The sequence below is a fragment of the Panthera onca genome, chromosome F1, assembly GCF_046562875.1.
Source record: "Panthera onca isolate mPanOnc1 chromosome F1, mPanOnc1 haplotype 2, whole genome shotgun sequence".
NCBI classification, from domain to species: Eukaryota; Metazoa; Chordata; class Mammalia; order Carnivora; family Felidae; genus Panthera; species Panthera onca.
Window position 1 is genome coordinate 46,212,008 of NC_138355.1, and position 21,953 is coordinate 46,233,960.

Consider the following 21,953-nt stretch of genomic DNA (forward strand, 5'->3'; position numbering starts at 1 on the left):
TGGGGCGGGGGACAGAGGTGGCTGGGGGAGGGGTGGGAGCAGGGCTGTATGATGCAGCAGACTCAGCCCTTCCCTTAGGGCTGAAGTCGAAGAGGAAGAGCAAAGTGGGAACCTCCGTCCAGGGCTCTCCCACCTGTGTGCTCCACAGGCTAGAACCCCGGACGGCCACAGCACGGGAGCCTTTTGGAACTAAGAGCTGGGCTTTGTTGTTGCGTTTTGCTTTTTTTTTCCTTTTTTTAATTAAAAAAAAGAATTTATTTTTGAGAGAGAGACAGTGAGAGCAGGGGAAGAAAAGAGAGAGAGGGAGACGCAGAATACGAAGCAGGCTCCAGGCTCCAAGCTGTCAGCACAGAGTCCGACTCGGGGCTCGATCCCACGAACCGTGAGATCATGACCTGAGCCGAAGTCGGTTAGAAGTCGGATGCTCAACCGACTGAGCCACCCAGGCGCCCCTGTGTTTTGCTTTTTTTTAAGCAGGTGCCCCAGTTCCCGCCTATGACAGCCCAGGGGAAATGTGGGTTAAGAGAAGGCTCGAAGGCCTGCACCCCACCTGCCCAAACAGAACAACAGAGGCTATCTTCCGACCACGGTTCTGGTTTTAATGGAGAGGTTCTTTCTAGCGACAGTGGAAGGGAAGAGGGACCATCAGGTAGACAGAATCAGGGCATGGTGGGAGGGAGCCAGAGACCCCCCTCCCGGACAGTGCAGTGGGACATGTGATTGATCCCCTCCCCCCATGATCAGTAGGGAACCACTGCAAAAATATCTCCCTGTTCACAAAACTTAGGCATCGCAGTGGACTTCCCCAGAACATAGTATTCACATTATTGAAAAGAGCTAGATTCACTTTTTTAAAAACACAGGGCTGAACACATAAAAATAAATAAGGGCGTCCCAGGGTCCGGAAAGCCCAGAGCAATAGACACTCCATTCTCAGTAGCAGGAGCAGCTTGGAGGCCAGAGAGGTTCAGAGTCTTCGAGGTCCAAGGTGGGGTCCAGGGGAATCTGGGCCCCTTGAGATGAAGTCCGATAGCAGCAGCCTGAGCCTTTTTGAGTCTTTTAGATTCCTAGCAGCGACTCCAGGAGGCTTGGGCCGGGTTTGGAGGACGGGAAAGAGGAGAAAACCTTCGAGGAGATAAAGGTTGGGTTCTCTTACTGTTGAGATAAATAAGGGTACACTGTAGGAGACCATTCCCAGGACGCCCCAGGCACATTGCGGGGGGGCGCCACGTTCCAGTTTTAGTGGTTGATGGGGATGGGACCTGTATCTGAGGAGTTCCCATCCCCACCTTAGCAGGAAGTCACCACGCACAAAACTTACTGCAAGAAAGGAGACTGGCACTGAGAGAGTGTTCTTTCCTGGTGTCTGTGGCCCTACTGTGTGAACCAGAAGCGGGCAACCCGGACTCTCGGCCACAGGCCTTCCCCTCCTCCCTCTACTAGCTTTCCCTCTACTCTCTTCTCTGCTCCACAGGGCCAAAGACTTGGAACCCTCAATGCACTTGACTTGCCCACTTCCCGTCCAGCCCTCTCTAGGGCTCAAGTGCAAACCACCTCAGCCTTCCTGGCCGGGATACTAGTCTTAGGAGGCAGGGGCGGTGGTGGTCTCCCCTCAGGGTGCAGCTGCATTTTAGAGCCTACCCAGGATGGGGCGGCGCCCCCCCCAACCCTCAGCTGAGCTTTGAGCAGACCCCCAGTGCCTGTCGGTAGGCCTCTGTCACCTCCTGGCAGTCTGTCAGGGAAAAGCAGCTATCCCCCAGGGGGTCCTGCCACCAGCGCCTCAGGCCTCTGCTTCCAGAACCCTCTGCGGGGGGCTCCTCAAGCCCCATGAGGTTGTCCACAGACACACAGCCCCGCAGCAGGGGCTCGGGGAGCCGTTCAGGCAAGTCCAGCTGGTCAAACGACTCAGAGGACAGGATGCTGTCCTCACTCATAGCCCCGGAGGGGCGGCTGGCCCGGGCCAGAGGGTGAGGGGAGGCCAGTTCATCCAAGGAGCCGAAGGTGGAAGGGGTTGGGAGCTCCAGGGCTGTGCGGGAGAACTTGCCATTGTGTTTGAGGATGCCTTTGCGATGGAGGGGCACCCCTGAGGCCTGGGGGGGCTTCTGATCCTCAGAGTCCCCACTCACAAACACATCGCCGGCGTCCAGGAGCTCCCCAGATTCACTGGGTTCCGGAGAGGAGTAGTAGCCAGATTCCCGCTGCCGAGACTTCTTGAGGATGCCCTTCTTGGGGAGCAGGGGGGCAGCCTGCCCTGGGCTCGCAGGGCCCAGGCTGGGCTCGGGGTCTGCCCTTGCCCCTTCTGACAAGGTTGGTGCCTTCTTCTTGAGAATGCCCTTCGGCAGCTTGAGGTTGCCCCTGCCGGGGCGGAGAGAGGGATCGTCAGCCAGGTCCCCCTGGCGAGACTGGGCCATGTCGTTCTCTTTGCGGGACTTCTTGAGCGAATGCTGGCGCTCCAGGCCTGGGGCGATGCTCCCGCCTCCAGGCGCGTGCTGCTTGAAGAAGCTGCAGACCTTGGCCCCATTCTCCAGGAGCGGGCGAGAGGACCGCCGCAGCCAGTCAGCCATGGAGGCCCGGCCAGAGTCGCTGCCAGGGTGCCCGCCCTCGTGCAGAGCCTCCTGCTCCCCCACGCGGGTGGCGTAGCCCCAGTTGACCCACCAGTGACTGGCCACATCCTCCAGGGTGGCTCGGCGGGTGGGGTTCACCATCAACAGCCACCGGATCAGGCCACAAGCATCTGGAAGGCAAGAGAAGACAGGGGCTTCAGGCTGGCAGCCATGAGAACGGGCACCCCGCGGCCCCTCTCACTGGTTACCCCCATTTGGGCTAAGGCTTCTCAGTCCTGTGTCAGATATGTCCACTCCCACCTGGGCTCCGTACACGCCACAGCCCACGTGGCTCCCCACAGCCTCCAACTTTCAGGGATTGACTCTGCCCATTTCTTCTTCCATCCCTCGACCCCCCAGGACCCCGGCCCCTTCTTAAAAAAAATTTTTTTTAATGTTTATTTATTTTTGAGAGAGACAGTGTGTGTGTGTGTGTGTGTGTGTGTGTGTGTGTGTGAGCAGGGGAGGGGCAGAGAGAGAGGGAGACACAGAATCCAAAGCAGGCTCCAGGCTCTGAGCTGTCAGCACAGAGCCCGACGCGGGGCTCGAACTCACAGACCGTGAGATCATGACCTGAGCCGAAGTCGGAAGCTTAACCCGACTGAGCCACCCAGGCGCCCCCTGGCCCCTTCTTTAGCCTTGTTGTACATTAGTGTATTCTCCTTCTCTTGGCTGAATGCGACCCTGAGGGTAGAGACTGTGCTCAAGAGGAAACCAAGGTTCTCACACCCTGCTTCCTGCCTTCTCCACTGGGTGTGAAAGGACAAAGAGACTTCCAAGGATGAGGACTCAAGCAGGTGGAAATGAGGAAACTGCAGCAAAGACGGTCCAAGTTCAACCACCAGAAACCCTTCCCAAATAGGATATAGCATCTCCCAAAGGAGAGAAGAGATACCCCTTCCTTCTCGGAGGTCACAGACCCTGGAGGCAGAGAGATGACAGCAGGAGGGGGTGGTGAGGAGCTACCCCCATCGACAGTGGGTCATCTTCTTTACTTCCCTGCCCCCACTTGGTTCCTGCCTCAGGAGCTAGGGAAGGACACACGGGGGCTGGATGAGAACACCCACGCCTCTCACTCACCAGAGGGTTTAAGCGGCTCCCTGTAGGACCCGTTGCTGATCTGTTTCACCAGCGTCTTATGGTCCTGCCCATCAAAGGGCATGGTACCATGGACCAGGATGTACAGAAGGACACCCAAGGACCAGCTGTCCACCTGAGGGAGGGCGGGCGAGAGACAGGGAGAGTGTCAGCAAGGATGCCCGCATGCCCCAGGCTGGCGGGCTTGTGGCGACACCAGAGAAGAAAGGGGTACACGCTGGAGAACTCAGGGGCTGGGGCACCTGAGGACCACCTCCTTCTAGTAGTACCCAGGAGCAAAGCTGGTGACACTGTAGAAGGGACTGAGGTTCGTGAGGAAAGGTGTGGTCAATTGCCTGCCCTTGGGAGGGGCAGCCACAGACCAGAGCAGTGGTGAGGTCACCCTTCTGGGCTAGGATGGGGTGGTTGTGAGAGCGCCCGCCTCTCCAGGGAGTCTGGGTGGGTGCCAGGAAAGAGAACGGGAACCCGGAGGGTGAGGGGGCACAGAACCAGACCAGGGGTCAGGAGACATAAGTTCTTGTCCCAGTTTTACTGCTCTTGTGAGGACCTGGCAAGTCACTGAAGGGTAGGGGGCTGAGCTTTGGGCTCTGGAAGGAGGGAAGAAGCTGGAAAGCTAGCCCACCCCTCTCAGAGGATCTAGAGCCACAGGGGGTGCCGAGGCAGGCCGTGGGTGGAGAGTAGAGACTCACCTCTGGGCCCGTGTAGGGTTTCCCGTTGACGATCTCAGGGGAAGCGTACAGGGGGCTCCCACAGAACGTCTGCAGGAACTCGCCCTGGCGGTAGAGGTTGGAGAGCCCAAAGTCTGCAATCTGTAGGGTCGGGTCAGACACAGGTGGGGGTCATACCAAAGCCTGGATTGTTCTGCAGCTCTTAGCCTGCCCCTCTCCCGATCCCAGGGAAACCCCGGCCCTCGCAGGAGGAAAGTGTGCCCGTGCTCCCTGCCCCCTGAGCACAGCTCAGGCCCTGCAAGAGACAGCCTTGTGGAGGTCATGTCCATGAGGAATGCCTAGGTGTGTGGGGTCTCCAGGGTCCTCAGTGTTCCCCAGGCCCCTTTGCTCATGCTGTACCCCACTCCAGGGATGCACTCTCCTGCCTATAAACATCTTCCTGACCCGGCAAGCCCACCTCCCCTGACACCTCCTTTTCGCACAAAGCCCAATGGCTGGCTGTAGTCCCTGCTCATCAGTCTTCCTCCTCATACTGTCCTGTCAGTATGTCCCCCGTGCTCACCTCCTTCTGCCCCTCCCCCTCCTGCAGCTCTTCCCACAGGTGTGACCCATGGATGGGACTCAACAGACAACTACTAACTGAAGGAAGGGTCTACCAGATGTATGGAGAGAATCAACTTCTCATGCCAACCCCATGGCCCTCAGAAGCAAGCCAGCCCCATCAGTGACTACCACGTGAGGCCTGGCCTGCCCTTCCTAACAGAGGGCTCATCTCTGCCCAGATCTGGGCGGGAACATAGTGGCAGGAGCCGGGGGTCAGCCCAGTAGAGCTAAGAAGCAAGAGTGAAGTCAGAACAAAGATCAGAGCTGTGGTCAGAGCTCAGGAAAAGGAATCTTCTCCCAGGATTCCCTGAGCCATCTGATACTTCGGGCTTGAGAGGCCCCAAGCCCGTCTTCTTACTTCCCAGGGAGACACCTTTTCCCCTAACTGTCCTCAGATACAAGCAGAGGCCAATGCCCTGCTTCTCCTGGCCTCTTCACCCCCAGCAGAGGGTCATGTGTGCCCAGGGTGGGGAGGGGCTGTTTATGAAGCTCTGGCTCCTTCATTTATAGTTTTATTGGCCTCTTATCGAGCAGTTACCATTTGAAGCCCATAAAGACGCAGACGATTGGTACAGATGGGAAGGTTCGTGCCTGTCTGGTTACGTGAGTTTACTGGCTCTGGCTCCCCTCCCCCTGCTTAGCATCAAAGAAAGCCCCACCCGGCTCCAGGAATTGGCTGGGTAAGGGGAATGAACTCAGTGCCAGGGTGCTTCAGGGCATGAGTTCAAGGGTCACGGAAGGGAAGGGACTGTGTCCTGGGTTCAGGAAGATTCTGAGGAGTGTCCGAGTGCAGGATCAAAGCCCTCCCAGGTACCTGCAGGGGTCAGCCCTTGCCATTTCCCCCTTCTAGCCCCGAGAGCTGAGCTTATCTCATCAGCATGAACCTCTCAGACCTAAGCTTAACCACTCAGGCATGGGAATTCAGAAGCTGCAGGGGGCAGAAAGCTGGTGCCGGGATGCGTGGTCTATGGAGAAAAGTACCAAAGGGCTACCCAACTGCGACAGATTAATGTGCGTGTGCATGCGCACAGGTGTGTGCGTGCAGGCAGGTGGGGAGAACTCGGGCTGTGACCCTCTCTCCCTGCCAGTCCCAAGGTTATGTGCAAAGGCTGATCCTGGATCTCGACTCCAGTTAGCCTTATGGACGTCAAGAGCACTGGCTGAGGAGTCAGAAGACTTTGGTTCTAGCCCAGGCTCAGCCACTCCCTTGCCATGGGATCTTGAGTAAGTCACCGCTTATCTTGAGGCCTCAGTTTTTCATCCATAAAAAGAGGTACTGGAAAGGAAGGACGACGGCTGAGTTCTCTACTGCTACCAACATCTAAGTCTCAGCTTTGCTCAACTCCTTCTGGAGTCCCCTAAGCACTTGGAGATAAACACTCGGCAGAAAGGCTGTGGTGGGGTAGGGAAGCTGCTGGAAACAAGTAGCGGGGCTCACCTTAATATTTCCATTGGCATCTAAGAGGATATTCTCCAGCTTGAGATCACGGTGGACAACCCCATTCTGGAAGAGAAAGGGCAGAAGGATGGTCAGGGAGAGGTCGCCACGGAGGGACAGGACGACACGAAGGCCTCGTCTGGAAAGTGAGGTAAACACAAAGGGGGCCAAGTTGGGGGAGCACAGGCAGGCGAGGGATACCCATCTCACTGGAACACAGCGCAACAGACACAGGCCCCTCCACTCCCGAGGGAGTCAGCCAGAGACGCCAACATCCCCCGAGAGGCCCAGAGTCCAGATGGAATTTTGCCTCTGTTTCTGTCTCCCTGCGGGATCCTGGAGGGGTCATGGAATCTCTCTGGCTCAAACCAGCCCTGGAGAACCGGCAGGAGGTCGCTCACCTGGTGGCAATAGTGCACGGCCGAGACGATCTGCCGGAAGAAATGGCGGGCGTCCTGCTCACTGAGCCGCTGCCGCTCACTGATGTAGTCGTACAGGTCGCCCCGGCTGGCGTACTCCATGACGATCACAATCTTGCTGCTGTTCTCAAACACTGGGGCAGAGCAAGGCAGGAACGTGAGATCCCTACAGAGTACACTGTTCCCCACTGGAGGGGGGGGGGGGTCACACACGCCTCCCTGGCCCCAAACCAGACAGGACCTTTGTCCAGGGATGTCTGCCAATGGGACGGGACAGTGGCAGGTAAGAGCAGAAAAAGGGGCCTCTAAAGCTCCCACCATCTTCCAGGAACCACGAGGTAAGGCCAAGGGAACTGGCTTAGCCTCCTTCTCTTTGGAAGTTCAGGCTTTTGAGGAATCTTAAAACTACCCTGCAAATTTCCCAGGAAGGCAGGAATCAATGGATGAGAATGAAAAGTCAGGTTCTCTGCCTCAAAACCTGGTACTGTTTGGCCTTACGACCACGGGCAAATCTCTTCTAGATACATCAGTAAGAATACAGGTTTGGGGTTTGAATCCTGGCCCCATCACTTATTAGCGGGGTGACTTTGGCCAGTTTTTCAACCAGGGTGCCTCAATTTCCTCATCTGAAGAGTAGGATATAATGGCAACCTCACAGGACTGGGTAAGAAATAGATGAAAGTCAGTGATAGCTCTGGGGCTGGCTGAGCAGGCGGGCGTAGGGTCTGATATAGAAATAAGCACTCGATAAATCGTACCTACTGTCATAGGCACGATCAGTATCCTCGTGCATAAACTTGAAAAATAATTCCCATAATAATGTTTGCCTTGAGGATCAGAAGAGGGATAAAAAGGGATAGGAAGGTGGCTTGTGAACTACACAATACCATGGAAAGCGGAGATAAGAGATCTATTACCCTCAGCATCTTTGACTTCCTGGCAATCAGCCTCCCCCAAGCTCACGTGCCACTCAGGCTTTGCCCTGGCTCTAGCCGCCTGGAAAGGTAGGGAAGGACTGGTTCACCAAACTGGCCCTTTGGCTGGGTATGTGTCAGAGCACGTATGTCCGTGACATTGCATCTTTGTGTCGAACGAGTCCTAGGAGTTTGGCTTGCTCAGCCAGCCCCAGAGGCACTGTTGTCTAGCCTGTGACAAGGAGCTGAGAGAGCAGGCTTCTCCCAAGAGGGATCCCAGGTGCCAGGCTATTGGATACATGGCCAGGAGCCAGCAGGATTGTGCTCTTTTTCCACTCCCACATGAGTGCGTGGACCTGACGCATGGTGGCCCAATCTCCCGGGGCCGGGGGCGGTACCTAGATGAGATCCCACGGCTGTGGTTCTCCATATGTCTGTAAGGGTGCGTACGATCTTTGTGTCATGAAACTGGAGGTCAAGAGCCAGCCAGAGTACATCCTGGAGAGCAGCTAGATTCCGAAGACCGGAGCCTTCCCCTGGTTCACATCTCCCGAAGATTGGCAGGGGACGAATGGGGTGGAGGGGCCTGCCTGTCACACAGTAACTGTGACACCCCTACAATCGCAGAATCTGAGGTGCAGGCAAGTCCACGGCCTAAGCTTCAAGACTCAGTTCCCAGACGTAGCTGGAGGTATGGGTGTGGGGGAGAATTCACACACACACACTCTCTCTGCCCAATCACCAAGCTCAACCTGGCTTAACCAATACTCTGTCATCTACCCACTCTTCCCTGGGGGAAATACAGAGAGATACAATTAGCCTTCTCAACCATTTGCCCGGGATCCCTGTGGGACAGGCTCAGGCCACGGGGCCATATCGGTGGCTCTGCTCTTAGTCTTTCCACGAACAGAACCCAAGAGAGGAGACTTCTGTCTTACTTCCCACCAGGAATATTCAGACAGAGGGCAAAGCCGCAGGCTTCCCTTCCTCCCTCCCTCCCTCCCACTGCTACTGTTATGGCTGGTTTCTCATCTAACCGATATTATGTAAAGGCTGGAAGCAGACAGGTGTGCGTGGGAGGGTGCTCCCCCTCTTTTACTCATCACTCTCTCTTGCTCACTTTGTTGTCTGGGTCACAGGGAGCAGGGCAGATGCAGTAGAAAGCCGGCACTGATGTCAGAGCAAGAGGAGGCTAAGAAAGATGAGAAAAGGTAGGAGCCGGCCCCATGGCAGGAATGGTTCAGAGCCCAGGTCAGATTCTAGGAGGCTGGCTCTTGGGACGTGTGAAGGATAACACCCACGCACCCGAGACAGGTGCAGGTCTCTCCGTTCGTTCCAGCCTCCCCCAGGACGCTAAGGATCTCATCGGGTTGGGGAGGTAGGGTTCAATTATGGAAAACCTAAGAATAACAACAAGAAAGCCTACGGTCCACGGAGTTCCTCCCGTGAGCTAAATACACAGTGACATTTAATTTGATCTTTGCAACTACCCTGTGATGTAGGTGGGACTGTCCCGGTCTACACATGAGGAACTGAGGTCCACCCAGAGCCTAATTAAATTAGTTGCTCAAAGTCATAGAGCTGGGTTTCAAATCCACCTTTTGTCCAACTCTAAAATCTGGGTCTTTTCCACTTCTTTGTGTCCTGTTCTGACTGCTCCTACACACACACACACACACACACACACACACACACACACATACTGCTTCGAATGCCCTGCCTCTGTACCTTCGTGGATGGCAATGATGTGGGGGTGGTTGAGTGATGACATGATCTCAATCTCTCGCCGAATGTGCATCAAGTCTTGCTCATCTTTGATTCTGTCTTTCCGGATTGACTTGATGGCCACCTGGGAACAGAGAATGCAGGAGACTGAGGAGAAGGTTTTGGCAGTTAAAGCCATCCATAGATATTCTGGGAGTGCTGCCCCTGGCCACCTGCCGCTGCTAGAAGTCCACAGCGTGCACCCAGGGAAGCCATTCCATCCCTCACCAGGGCAGGTGACAGAGAGGCTGGAGAGCACCTTCCCTAGAGAAGGTTTAAACCTGGGTCGGGTGCAGTCTACACAGCAGGGAGGCGTAGGGGCCAATGACCTCACCCAGAGTCCACAGATGAACAAGGAAAGTACAGCCTGCATCTGTAAGGTCCATGCTTTGTGATTTACAAAGCAAATTTACCATACGGCGCCATGATTACGATGGGGCTGGTTTTGCTCAGCACTGGATCCCTGAAGCCACGCGTCGTGCCTGGCACACAGTAGGCACCGAATAAGTATGTGTTGCATTAGTAAGTACACTGGGCCTCCCAACAGTCCTGAGAGGCAGGCACAGAGTTTCATCGTCCTCATATATAGGTGGAGAAAACCGGTACCCAGAGAGGTGAAATGACCTGTTCAAAGTCATATTAGTTACTAACGGGCATAAGCACGAATGAACTTTGAAACCATAATGCTAAGTGAAAGAAGCCAGACACACAAGTGCAAATGTTCAATTCTCCTTATACGAGGTAACCAGACTAGGCACGCGCACAGGACCGCAGGTAGACTAGAGATTACCAGAGTGGGGGATGGCAGAGGTCGGGGTAGAGGTGGGGGCGGCCGGGAGCGTATTGTTTAATGTGTCCGAAGCTTCTGTCTGGGGTGATGAAAAGATTTTGGAAATGGATAATGCTGACGGTTGCACAACACTGTCATTGTGCCTAACAGGTCACTGAACTGCAAATTATATGTTCTGTATATTTTTCCACAAAAAAAAAAAAAAAAAAATTATCAAAAAAACACCCATCCCTTCAGTTGAGGTCAGGAATGTCCCTCTCCTAGCAACAAACAAACAAGACAGCGTGCTCTGGTCTTGGCTATCTCCCCTGCAAAGGTGAAAACACCATATAAGGAGTCAGCCCTCGGGCTGGTAAGTGCGGTGGGTTCAGGAAGGGCAGGAAGGGCGGAGGCAACAGGAAATGGAGAAAGAAGTGCCAGATGCCATCGCTGGTAAGCAGGACTCTTAGCTGCTGAGGAGTCTCTGTCCTTTCCCTGCTCTGCCCCACTCAGCAGCCGCAGGGACAGAAAGAGGAGAGGGACAAGGGCCCTTCCGTGTGTGCAGATGGCTCGGGCCTGGGGAGCGCCAGGGGAGTCGGGGAGACCTCCTCTGGGCTCTTGTCTCTTGTCGCTGTGCCCAAGGGAGCAAGTCCCGCCCCCGCTCCGGGCCTGGGTTTTCTTTTCTGTGAAACACAGGCTGAACTAAGAAGTGTGAGGTGTGTTCCTGCTCTCAAGCTGTGAGATGAGCTGTCCAAACGTGGTTGGGGAGGGGGGGGGAAGTGGTGGTGGCTCGGGCGCTGGGCAGGGGCCCGGGAGGGCTGTCACAGGGCTGGTCGGCTCCTGACAAGTCCTGTCCCAGGACACCAATGGTAAATTCAGGACTTCCTTTTCGGGGGGCGGGGAGGTGGACACGTTGTGAAAAAATCTGAAGGCACAGACCGAGGTAAACTGCTCCCCATTCAATTTCCCGGGAGGGTTCGCCTCCCCTCAAGGTTCAAAAGGAGACAGGGAGAAAAAGGAAACCAAGCTCCAGGGGAGGGGCCTCTAATCCACCCTTTCACAGGGCTCTGGAGGCAGACAATGGCTTCCGGCTCGCAGGGACAGTGGCCGAGCGGGCCTGCGCTCCCCATCGGACAAGAATGCGGAACAGCCTTAATCCCATAAGGGGAGCTGCGCACAATGGCCAGGCCCGGTCACCCCGGCAACGGGCCAGGGATGGCGTGCCCTCCGCCCCTCTCCTCCCCTGGAGCTGCATCCTTGAAAGAGGGGAGGCCCAGCTCTTGTGCCCTCCCGGAGCAGAGCAGGGAGGACAATGGCAGCAGGAGGGACCTGTCGCCAGGGAGCCTCGTCCCCAAGATACCGGGGAGGCCCCCGCTGCAGCTGCCAGGGACAGGGCTGCACCTCAGCGCCTTTCTTTGCGACCCGCCCCCGCTTCTCCTCCAAACCACCCTGATGAGCCAAGCAGAAAATCTCTGGCTGAGAACTGAACGGAGGGGTGGGGATGGGGAGGTGAGGGCCTGAATCCTCCTCCCGCTATGAGGAGTCAACTTGCAGAATCATTCTTGCACACCCTTCTCTCCATACCCCTTTCTCTCCCTGAAGGGGAGATTTTATGGACTAGTTCTTTTCTAAACTTCCTTGTTTTAAAAATCAGACAGTAGATAAAAGTCGTATGAGCTCTTCGGATAAAGGGCCTTAAGTATTGTGTTAATAGACAGTAAAAGAAAAATCACATAAAAATCACACAACTAGATAATGAAACAAATAGTTGAGAGCTTACGATGCACATATATGTAAGAACTAGGCATATTACAACTGTACACACAAACCTATACAAGGAGATAAATCATTACAGGCTTAGGGGGGGAGAGATCGAACAAAGATAAAGCCTAAAAGAAATGAGGTTCCCGGGGTGCCTGGGTGGCTCAGTCGGTTGAGCATCCGACTTGGGCTCAGGTCATGATCTCAAGGTTCGTGAGTTCGAGCCCCGCGTCGGGCTCTGGACTGACAGCTCAGAGCCTGGAGCCCGCTTCAGATTCTGTCTCCCTCTGTCTGCCCCTCCGCTGCTCTCACTCCGTCTCTTGCATTGTCTCAAAAATAAATAAACATTAAAAAACCTTTTTTAAAAGAAATGAGGTCCCCCCCCCCAAAAAAAGGGGGTCTGAGCAGCGGTAGGAATCCCTGAGTGGATAGAGAACACAGAAGTTGAGCCCCAAGATCCATTTCTTTCAACTCTGGAAGTCTAGGATTCCAACTCAGAGTTGTTCATCCTCAGTGAACAGTTCCATTCTTCCGCAAGCCCACTCGGGCCTCGAGGGCCAGGTCAAAGACCCCCGCGACACCCCCACATCCCTCCACCTCAAGTTATCCCCATTAGGTCCTAGGAGACTACAACTTGGTTAGCACTTCCTATGAAGGAAACAAGGTAAGTCATCAGGCCTCCAAGCAGAGCGATGTGTCACTGCCCTGGTAGGGCTGGGCCACTCTTCCCCAACCTATCCCTGCCCCACAGGACAGGCCCCTAGCCATGTGCTGTCTAGCTTGTCATAGTAAAGAAGATGCAGCAACAGCTCAGGCCTAGAAGGAGCTCGGCATCCAGAACAACTGTTTACTGTTCAACAACTGTTTACTGGTGAACATAAATCACAAATAAATAGTTATTGGCTAAGTCATCGGGCTGATCCCTGACTGATGTGACCAGTGCCCAGATAGGATTTTCTGCCCTTCTGCCATGGGTGGAGAGTCAGTCTCAGTTACAAGGACTAATTTGAGGGACCTTTGTTCTGATCTGCAAGTTGGTTGAGCAACCATTCTCTAGAATTAAAACAAACTAACTAGAGCCAAGGAGGAGGGTAACAATTGCTGAATGGATCACCCAGAGGTAGGCAGGCCACATGCCTGGAGATAATCCTGGTTCATCCTGGTATAATTATTAATAGAGCCCCTTTTACTCCCAAAGTACCTGAGTTTAGATGGCATGTTATGTCGCCACCCTACTCAGAGGGGGCAGAAAACCCAGGCGCAACAATTATGTGATAATGTAAATGTGAGTGCCAGATCAGGTATCTGATCCTTATTTGTCCCTATGGCACCACGCAACTCAAGACAAGTCACTTAAATGAGCTGGTTCACTAGTGTGGCTAGTTTTAATGTCCTCATCTGAAAAATGAAAGGGCATTTATTTATTCCTCAAACATCTGCTAAAAATTACTATGTGCCTGGTGCTATGCTAGGTATTAGAGATTTAGACAAAATATGGATAGTCCCTGCACCAAGGCCCTCAGCCCAAGGGGAGGACTGGTAATTAAATCCATGCCAGTCTAGTGTGACGAACAGGACAGTTGAGGTCCCCGCCTGCCCAGGGGCTCCAGGAGCGCAGACAAGAGTTTTCTTTGCCTGGGGGAACAGGGAAAGTCATCTCTGGGAGAAAACTTTGTTTTCGCTCTTAAAGGATGAGTGGGGTTTGCCAAGCCAGGGGGAGCAGGGGGTGGTAAGGTGGGGAGGGGCAACAGAGCATTATAGGCAGAGAGAAAGGTTTGTGCAAAGGCCAGAAAGAAAGGAACCATTCATGAATTGGTATATCAGGACCTCTAAGCTCCCTTCCAAATTGTAGCATTTTCCGCTAAGGTTCTTCAGAAATGGGTCACCGGCTACTATGCCAGGAAGGTTCTGGCCAAAGATTGTTGTAACGGGTTTATTTCGATGCGCTAGGCTAGATCTATGTGAATCTGCCTGGGAAAAAAGTCCTATAGATGCTGGCCCACATTGCGAAGGGAGCGGGACTTATTCCCCACCCCCCACCCCATTTTGCAAATGGCAAACACTGAAGTCCAAAAAGGCACACTACTCTTCCAAGGTTCCCTGACGCACCGAGGTGGGATTACAGTGCAAGGTGGAAGTGTTGTCTGCAGAAGCGGAGTTCTCGGAAGACAAAATTTCCCTGCAGGTGCCCTGCCCTGCCTCTAGCTCCCTGCTTCCCACCCCTGGAGAAGGGAATGCCTCGCACCCTGCCTTGGGCCCGTGCAGCGCCACCAGCAGCCCCGTCCCACTTACACACACACAGATGTGCCGGGGAGATGCGAGTTGGGGCTCGAGTGGTTAAGCACTATCTCCCCTGCAGGAATAATCTGGATGTAGGAGAGGATGGCTGAAAGGCCTTAGAAAAAGAAGATGTGCAGGTGCCGGTCCCCGGCCCCGGGAGAAAGGATGCAAGCTGGGCATCTCCAGTCATGGCTATCACTAGGAGTTGGAGCCAAGATCCTCGACTCCTCTCTGGCCTTGCACGGAGCAGCTGCCATCTGGGAGGTGGGGCAAGGAGCTGGAGGATGACCCATTTAGATAACGGAGGGGAGGTTAGGCCGGGCTGGGCTGGCCTGAGCAGAGTGGGGATGGGTCTGGGGGTGGCTCACCATCTCACCAAGCCTGCCAGAGAACCACGTAGGGAGCAGGAAAGGGCTCTAGGAACGAAGGGAGCCTGAGCCGCCTCCCCTGAACCCCATGCCGCGCCCGCCCCCTCCTCGCCACCCTCCTGCCCACTCTGCCAGGTTGCCAGGCAAGGCGCTTCCCTGCTCAGCCCTCTTGTGTGGTTTGGCCAAAGCCCAAGGACAAGAGTCGCCTGCAGCCGGAGCCTCCCTCCCTGCTGCTGAGCAGGGAGGTGCAGGAGAAGCTGGGAGGGCAGCGTCACTCAGAAGAGGCCTTTGGCAGCCGGCCAGGCGGAGCCCTCCTCTGGGAGCTGGGGCTAAAGGAGAGGACTCTGAACAAAGCAAAGACCAAAGTAGTTTGGCTTAGGAAAGCTCAGCACAACCCCTTCTCTCGCTCAGGGCAGGACAGACCCAGGATGGGGTATCCCAGGAGAGGGGAGGGCCAAGCAAACCAGCCTGGCTGGGATAATGACACTGTGTATGTGTCAGCTGCCGTGCTGAGCATTTTACATACATTATCTCATGTAATCTTCTGAGAACTCCACGAGGCAGGAATTATTATAATCCCCGCTACAGGGTCTGATTCCTTCATTGGCAGATGAGGAAACAGAGATGCAGAGAGGTCACATAGCTGGTAAGCGAGAGAGTCTGAACTGGAGCCCTTACAGTCTGAGTCTGAGCTGCCCAGCCTTTCCGACGAGGTAAAAACCAGGAATGTAGAGTAGTCCACCCATTCGGGATCCCTCGACATAGTCAGCATGTGTGGGGGTGGGAGTTAGTTCCCAGTGACTGTTCCCACCCTCAGCACTGCCTGGAGCTCTGGGAAAGGTGGCCCGGGCTAGCTGTCGGAATGACAAAGCACACGGAGGGAAGCTCGGCCTCAGCTCAAGGCAACTCCAAGTCCAAGACTCCTTGTTGGTCATCCATGGCCTGGGGTGGTCAAGTCAGGAGCCCGCGTCGCCGGCATGCCATTAACCAGCCACAGGACAAACCCCATCGTCTCTCTGGGCCTCAGTTTCCCCAACTGTCAATGAAGGAATCAGACCAGCCCAGTCATTTGCAAACATTTTGAAACGCCATGCAGCAGTCCAATATATAGAAGACACAGAAGCATCTCTGTCCCAGATTGCTATCCACTTGGACTCCCCTAATGCTCCTCGTGGCACCCCTTGGAGAGAAGACTGCCATGCAGATCACCCCAAAGGCTCTACCATTCCAGGGACCCACGGCAGGTGTTTTTCTTTTGAGGGGAGGGGTGGTAAGGGGAACTGGGAGAGTCACAGGAGGAAATGTCATTTGGATACCAGGAATGTGGTCAGAGACTAGAAGATCCAGGGCAAATATTTGTTTTTCCTTTGATGCCCTCCTGGAGTAGCCATTAATCCTGCCCACCCACCCCTTCCTCTGGAGGGTCCCATCTGGCCCCTGATAATCTCATCTAAGTAGGCTGGGAAGGGGAAGTATGCTAGACAGGTAGAGAGAATATTGGGATGGGAGTCACCCAGCAGGCTTTCCTCTGAATCCAGTCCCCACCAACAGCCTCTGTTGAATTGCCTCAGTTCAATGAACTGAGCCATTCTGGTGTCCTTCTCCCTTACAGAAGATCCTGAGGCACCAGGTCAGTCTCTCTCTCTCTCTCTCTCTTTTTTTTAATGTTTATTTACTTTTGAGAGAGAGAGACAGAGCATGAGTGGGGGAGGGGGGGAGAGAGAGGGAGACCCAGAATCCGAAGCAGGCTCCAGGGTCCGAGCTGTCAGCACAGAGCCCCACGCGGGGCTCGAACTCACGAACTGTGAGATCATGACCTGAGCCAAAGTCGGATGCTCAATCGACTGAGCCACCCAGGCGCCCCAAGGTCAGTCTCTCTTAAGGGAGGACAGTGAAGAGGCAGGGATGGGGGTGGAGTGGGGAAGACAGCTCCTCTCCAGAACTGAGAGATCACTAGCACAGCAGGCAGCTCTCCTCCAAGGAAGAGGGAGACCCTGAGCACATTCCCAGTAGAAGTACAAAGTGGTCTGTCGATTAGGGAAGTTCAGGGCAGACCCCGTTCCTACTGACCTTGGGCCCCTGCGCACCGCCAGAGGCGGGAGGCCAGGGAGTACCTTCTGAATTCTCTCTGTTCTGATGTCATAAGAGCCGGAATTCCTGCTTCAGCCAATGAGGTTTGAAAACTGAAAGCTGGTTTATCTCATTCCAGAATCAATGACATCAATCTCTCTCTCTCTCTCTCTCTCTCTCTCTCTCTCTCACACACACACACACACACACACACACACACACACACAGGTGCACATACAGTGACCCAGGTCAAGGGTCTGATGGGATCTCAACTTCAATCTCAGTTTCCCAGTTTCTGGGCCACCCCAGTCCCCCAGCCCAGCCTGTCTTTCAACAAGAGGCACATGCTACGAGCGGCTATTTTCCAGCTGAGCGCCTGACAAAGCCTGAGCCCAGTGGTCTCAAGCCTGGAGCCTCACCGGGCCCTCACACTTTATAGAAAGAGAAAGAGAAAAGGAAAGCCAGGAAGTACATGATTGCCCAATAGCTGTAACCTGGCAGCAGGCAACTGGGGACAGTGCCAGGCCCTAGCAGGAAAAACATACTCGGTCCTATTGATGAGGCCATAATCCACTCCCTTTCTCCAGCATCCACTCTCCTTCACCAATGAAATGACTTCTTGAATTTCAAACCAGTTACTGGCTGCAAAAGCAAACAATCTGGGGAGGTGACTGCTCCCACAGCCAATAGGGTGAACCACGGACACACAGACAAACACACACACATGCATGTCTCATAACCAGTACCCATTTGAAGGTGGCCAAACAGTCAGTCCCTAGATCACCTGCCCTAAAAACCTTGCTAGAAATGCGAGTTATCTGGCCCCATCCTAGACCTCTGGAATAAAATCCTCTACAAGTGGAACCAAAGAATAAGTATTTTAAAAGAAGCACTCCAGGTGATTCCTATGCATGTTAAGTGCAAGTCTGTTAACTCACTTTTGGCAAATTTGCTACCCTTTCAGGGCTTGCCTTTCCGGATATAAGTATCAATTCTGACTGAAGTTTCTATGTATCAGGATCAATTTAAATTCACGTTTGTATCTCATTCGATTCTAATAGCAACTTGTGAGGGAGGCTGTGGGGTTTTGTTTGTTTTTGCAGAAGGGGAAACTGAGTATAGAGATAAGTTGCTCAAGGTCTCACAGATTACTACTATTTCTATTGCCTATACCCGCCCCTCTTGTAAATTAACTAGACAGGTTTCTGAAAAGGCCCCTCACCCAAAGGTATCTTGGGGCACAGTAGACTTTGCACCAGAGCCTTGTTTCACATTTCCCAGAATAAAAAAACGCATCCTAATGAAACTCTGAGTCAATTTTAGAGCTGGAAAGGACCGAAGTGTCAAGCTTACTTCCCACCCACCCCAGTGCAGAACCCCACGGCATGCTGGGCTGCCAGATTATAAGAACTGAGTTGAGAAACTGGACCTCATACATTCATTCAACCACACACTCATTTACTAAACCCATCCTATGATCTGGCACCTTCTACTTCCTCTTCCCATTCCACTCTTTTGGACAGTCTGCTCCAAGTAAAATTCAACGTAAGTCTCATCTTCTTTGGGGAGTTTTCTCATCTCAAGACAGGGCACTATCCTCTAGGCACCCTGCATCAACCGTCCTCCTCACTTACTGGGCAATCATCGTATGCTGGCTAGTGTTGGGATTCCCAGGTCTACGACCATTGTCCCTACAATCACGGGCAGACATATCTGCAATGGATACCCCAGGCCCCCGCCCCCACTACACACGCGCGCGCGCGCGCGCAACCTCAGCATGGCCAAGACCAAATGCTGGCCATCCCCCCGCCCCGAGGAAGGCACTAGCCCCTGGCCCAGCCTCCATCCCTCACCGCCCGCGGACAAGTCCCAAGCCCGCCCGCCGGCCGCGCCGCGAGAGGGAGCCGCACTTACCAAGCGCCCCGAGCTCTCCCGCGCCTTCTTCACCTTCCCGTAGGTTCCCTTGCCCAGGGTCTCGAGGAACTCGTAGCGGTGGCGCAGGTTGTGCTTGTGGTGGTGCCGCTTCACTGCCTGCTTCTTCATCTGGGGCTTGGGCGACTTGATGAGCCTGTCGGGCAGGGGCCGGGCAAGCTCGGTGGCCGGGGCGGTGGCGGCTGAAGGAGCCGGGCCGGGCCGCCGGGGGAAAGCCAACGGCTCCATGGCGGCCGGAGGGTGAGCGAGGGCGGAGGGGGAACGTGCTGCGAGGGGAGAGGTAGAGCCCGGGGCACACGTCCCGCACCAGGGCTGGGAACTCACAGCAGCAGCAGAACGCGCGGCAAGTCGCCGCGTTCCAAGTTGTTATAAACGCTTCGAGCCGGAGGCCCTGGCCACGCCCCCCCGCGCGTCCATTGGCCTGCTCGCGGGCTGTGCGTGACCAGGACGTCCCGCATTGGCTCTCCCGGGCCTCCGGCCCCGGCTCCTCCCCCAGTCGAGGCCGGGAGAGGTGTCAAGGGAGCCCCGCCCACCTGGGCCCCGGAGGGACACGCACCGGGCATAGGGGACATCAGTGGGTACTACTGGGATCTGGAACTTTTGAAGGGCCCTGGAACTGCTCTTGCTTCCGAGTGGCACCCTGTCCTAGTTACAGCCACCTGTTGTCCTTCCACTGTACTGTGTTCTCTGTGACGAAGGGGCAATCTGACAGTTCTAGATGTCACCAAAGTATTTCTCCATCTGAGTACTTTGCCTCTCTCAAGCCAAAAGTCTATGAAGTCACTGGATCACTTCTTTAAGACTATAAGGGGGGAAGGGGGAATGGAGAGGGATAGAGACTGAATCCAGCCGAGTGGGAGGGCTAGTGGAGAGCTGTTCCAGGGTTCTCACTTCACCTGTCTTCAGTTAGATCTACCTCGATTGGATCCCAGAAACGTGGTTCTGGAAAGTTCCTATCTCGTCATCAAAGAACGCTTCTAGGGTTGAGTGGCTCCCTCAAGATGTAGAGGAAATTTTGAAGTTTTGGAAGGAGTTGCAGCAAAGGGAAACACCCATCCATTAAAAAATACATTGCAATCCTATTATTTAACTTGTGTTCCCTAAATCTGTATATAGCTGTCCCCTCAAAGTATTCCTCTCTGTGATTTCAGAGCCAGGAGGACGGTTGGTAGGTCATGAGATCTGGCTTGGTATTTAAGGCCCGGAGCACTGTCATTTACAAAGAAACGAAACTATCCATAGTCTGTCCTCCTTCCTCTAGATGCGAAGAGTAATAGGGAGAAAGAGACGTTTCCCCTCGTGTCTTCATGCTAACTCCAGTTTTTGAAGTGGGTCTTATTTTGCCAAAGGCCATACAGCCTGTGAGAGTATGGTAGAGCTGGGATTCAGACCCCCAGGAGGATTGTGTCTCCAGCTGTGTATTCAGGACATCAAGATCAAGATCAAGATCAAGATCAAGATCAAGATCAAGAAGGACTACATCCCCAGTGACTGAATTTTGCATTTAATGTCTGCCCACTTTCCTATTTCCACTGATCCTTTGATCCTTGCTAGTGTGTGTTAGGGATGGAGAATACATCCTTTGTAGCTAGAGAGGATCCACTTAGGCAGGAAACCAACCTCCCTTCCCCCAAATCTGGAGGGCTATGGGAGGTGGCAGCCAATTTGGTATTCTTCCCTCTGCCAGCCTCCCTTCTTGCTCTGAGTCATCTGAGGAATTAGAACAAGGCCCAGGTAACAGTTCCCTTGACCTGTGTCCCCTGAGGTCTCTCCCCGGAGATCTCCATCCATCCTGGGGGCCCAGCTAGCTGGGGCCATCCAGATGAACTAGAGTTCTTAAGAGGAAGCACAGGATGAACAGGGCCGAGTACTGGAAGACCTGAGTTCTAGTCCTGCTGACATCAACCAGTTCTGTGACCTTTTACTAATCACGGTATTCAGTCATTCTACAAATAATGGGGCCCACTAGGTGCTGGGCCTATGGATATACATGATGGTGACAAGGCGTACATGGTTTCTGCCCTCAGAGAATTCTCAGTCTAGTGAGAAATAAACAAGCAAATCCTAGCCAGAGGAAGATGTGTTTAAGACGGGAGAAGAACGGAATGCCCTTGGGGTGTATAACAGGAGGGAGCCCCTAGCCTGGACAGGAGGAGGTCAGTCAGAGGCAGCTTTCAGAGACAGGGCCTTTTAAGCTGAGACCTGAAGAGTGGGAGACGGCCAGATGAATCAACATCTCCTCATAAATAAGGTGAAAGAATCATACAGATGAGCCTAAGTGTCCCTTGCAGGCTTAATCTAGATTCCTATGAATTCTTCCAGATATGCCCAAGACTGCTAGTGCACGGCTAGGCCCCCCAAAAGGCACTCAATGGATGCTTATGAACCAAAGAACATACCTGCAATGTGATTCAGAGACTAAAGTGAAAGCATCTATAGATGATTGATTTTCCTCCATCACCGCTGAACTGGCCGTGGCCGTGGGGAGTCGATCTCCTGCGCCTCCTGGGCCCTCCCCACCCCACTTCAGCTTCCTTTGACTAGAATGTGAATCCCTCTTTAGGGGGCAAGCCAGGCATGATCAAAGACCCCAGAGAAAAGAGATCTGCCCTGTTCTAGCCAGGTGCAGCCTGATGGCCCCTGGGGGACTACAAGACAGCAGTGATGAGCGGACCTGGCTGCTGTCTGTCCACAGAGACAGGCAAAGCAGGCAGACACAGACTCAGACAGAACCGGAACAGTTTGCGACTCGGAAATGAGCTTCACCGCTGAAACTCAACTCTCAGATTCCTTAAAGGGAGACCTGGTCTGTCGCAGCAGAGTGAGAATTCCCTGACAGGGAATCTGATTATGTCAGGGGCCTCAGCTGCTGCAGATTTTTAGGACATTCCTGGGTCATGTGCTCGGACGTGGCTGGAAAGCTGGGCTGAGCTAGGCCATGTCAGTCCTGCTTCCCCACCATCCCATCCTGGGAAGGGGAAGCCTATCCACCTACCCCCACATCCTGTCACTGATCACTGTCTGAAAGGCTCTGGGGAAAACCGTTCTTTGGGCCTACTAGATGCCACAGTGGGCAAGCAATTAGAAACAAGTGTCTGTGCCAGTCTAGACACACTTTACAACCTGTGTGCATGCGTGTCTGTGTGAGTCTAGACTAGTAAAAGCAGATGTTAATGTGGCTCAGAGTGAGGACTTCTGTGGGGTGTGGAGGGCAGGGTGCTGGTGGGAGAGCAGGTGAGGGACACCAAGGCCATGTTTTGGGGGTG

At 54.1% G+C, this 21,953-nt stretch overlaps 1 protein-coding gene across 3 annotated transcripts; it reads right to left on the reverse strand.

Moving 5' to 3' along the window:
* Positions 1 to 578: 578 nt before the first annotated feature.
* NUAK2 (NUAK family kinase 2) lies at positions 579 to 19,090 on the reverse strand. Of its 3 annotated transcripts, XM_060644268.3 has the most exons (8): positions 18,670 to 19,080; positions 9,472 to 9,592; positions 6,812 to 6,963; positions 6,411 to 6,476; positions 4,391 to 4,510; positions 3,684 to 3,816; positions 2,045 to 2,734; positions 579 to 1,125 (listed from the first exon to the last, which is right to left on the reverse strand). In XM_060644268.3, exons 1-8 carry the CDS (start codon positions 18,913 to 18,915, stop codon positions 968 to 970), a joined length of 1,686 nt encoding a protein of 561 aa, XP_060500251.2. In that variant the 5' UTR covers positions 18,916 to 19,080; the 3' UTR covers positions 579 to 967. The 3 variants fall into 3 exon arrangements, with proteins under 3 accessions (XP_060500251.2, XP_060500250.2, XP_060500252.2); XM_060644267.3 differs by having other exon boundaries at positions 1,010 to 2,734; positions 18,670 to 19,090; XM_060644269.3 differs by lacking the exon at positions 18,670 to 19,080 and adding an exon at positions 16,756 to 16,909 and having other exon boundaries at positions 1,010 to 2,734.
* Positions 19,091 to 21,953: the final 2,863 nt, after the last annotated feature.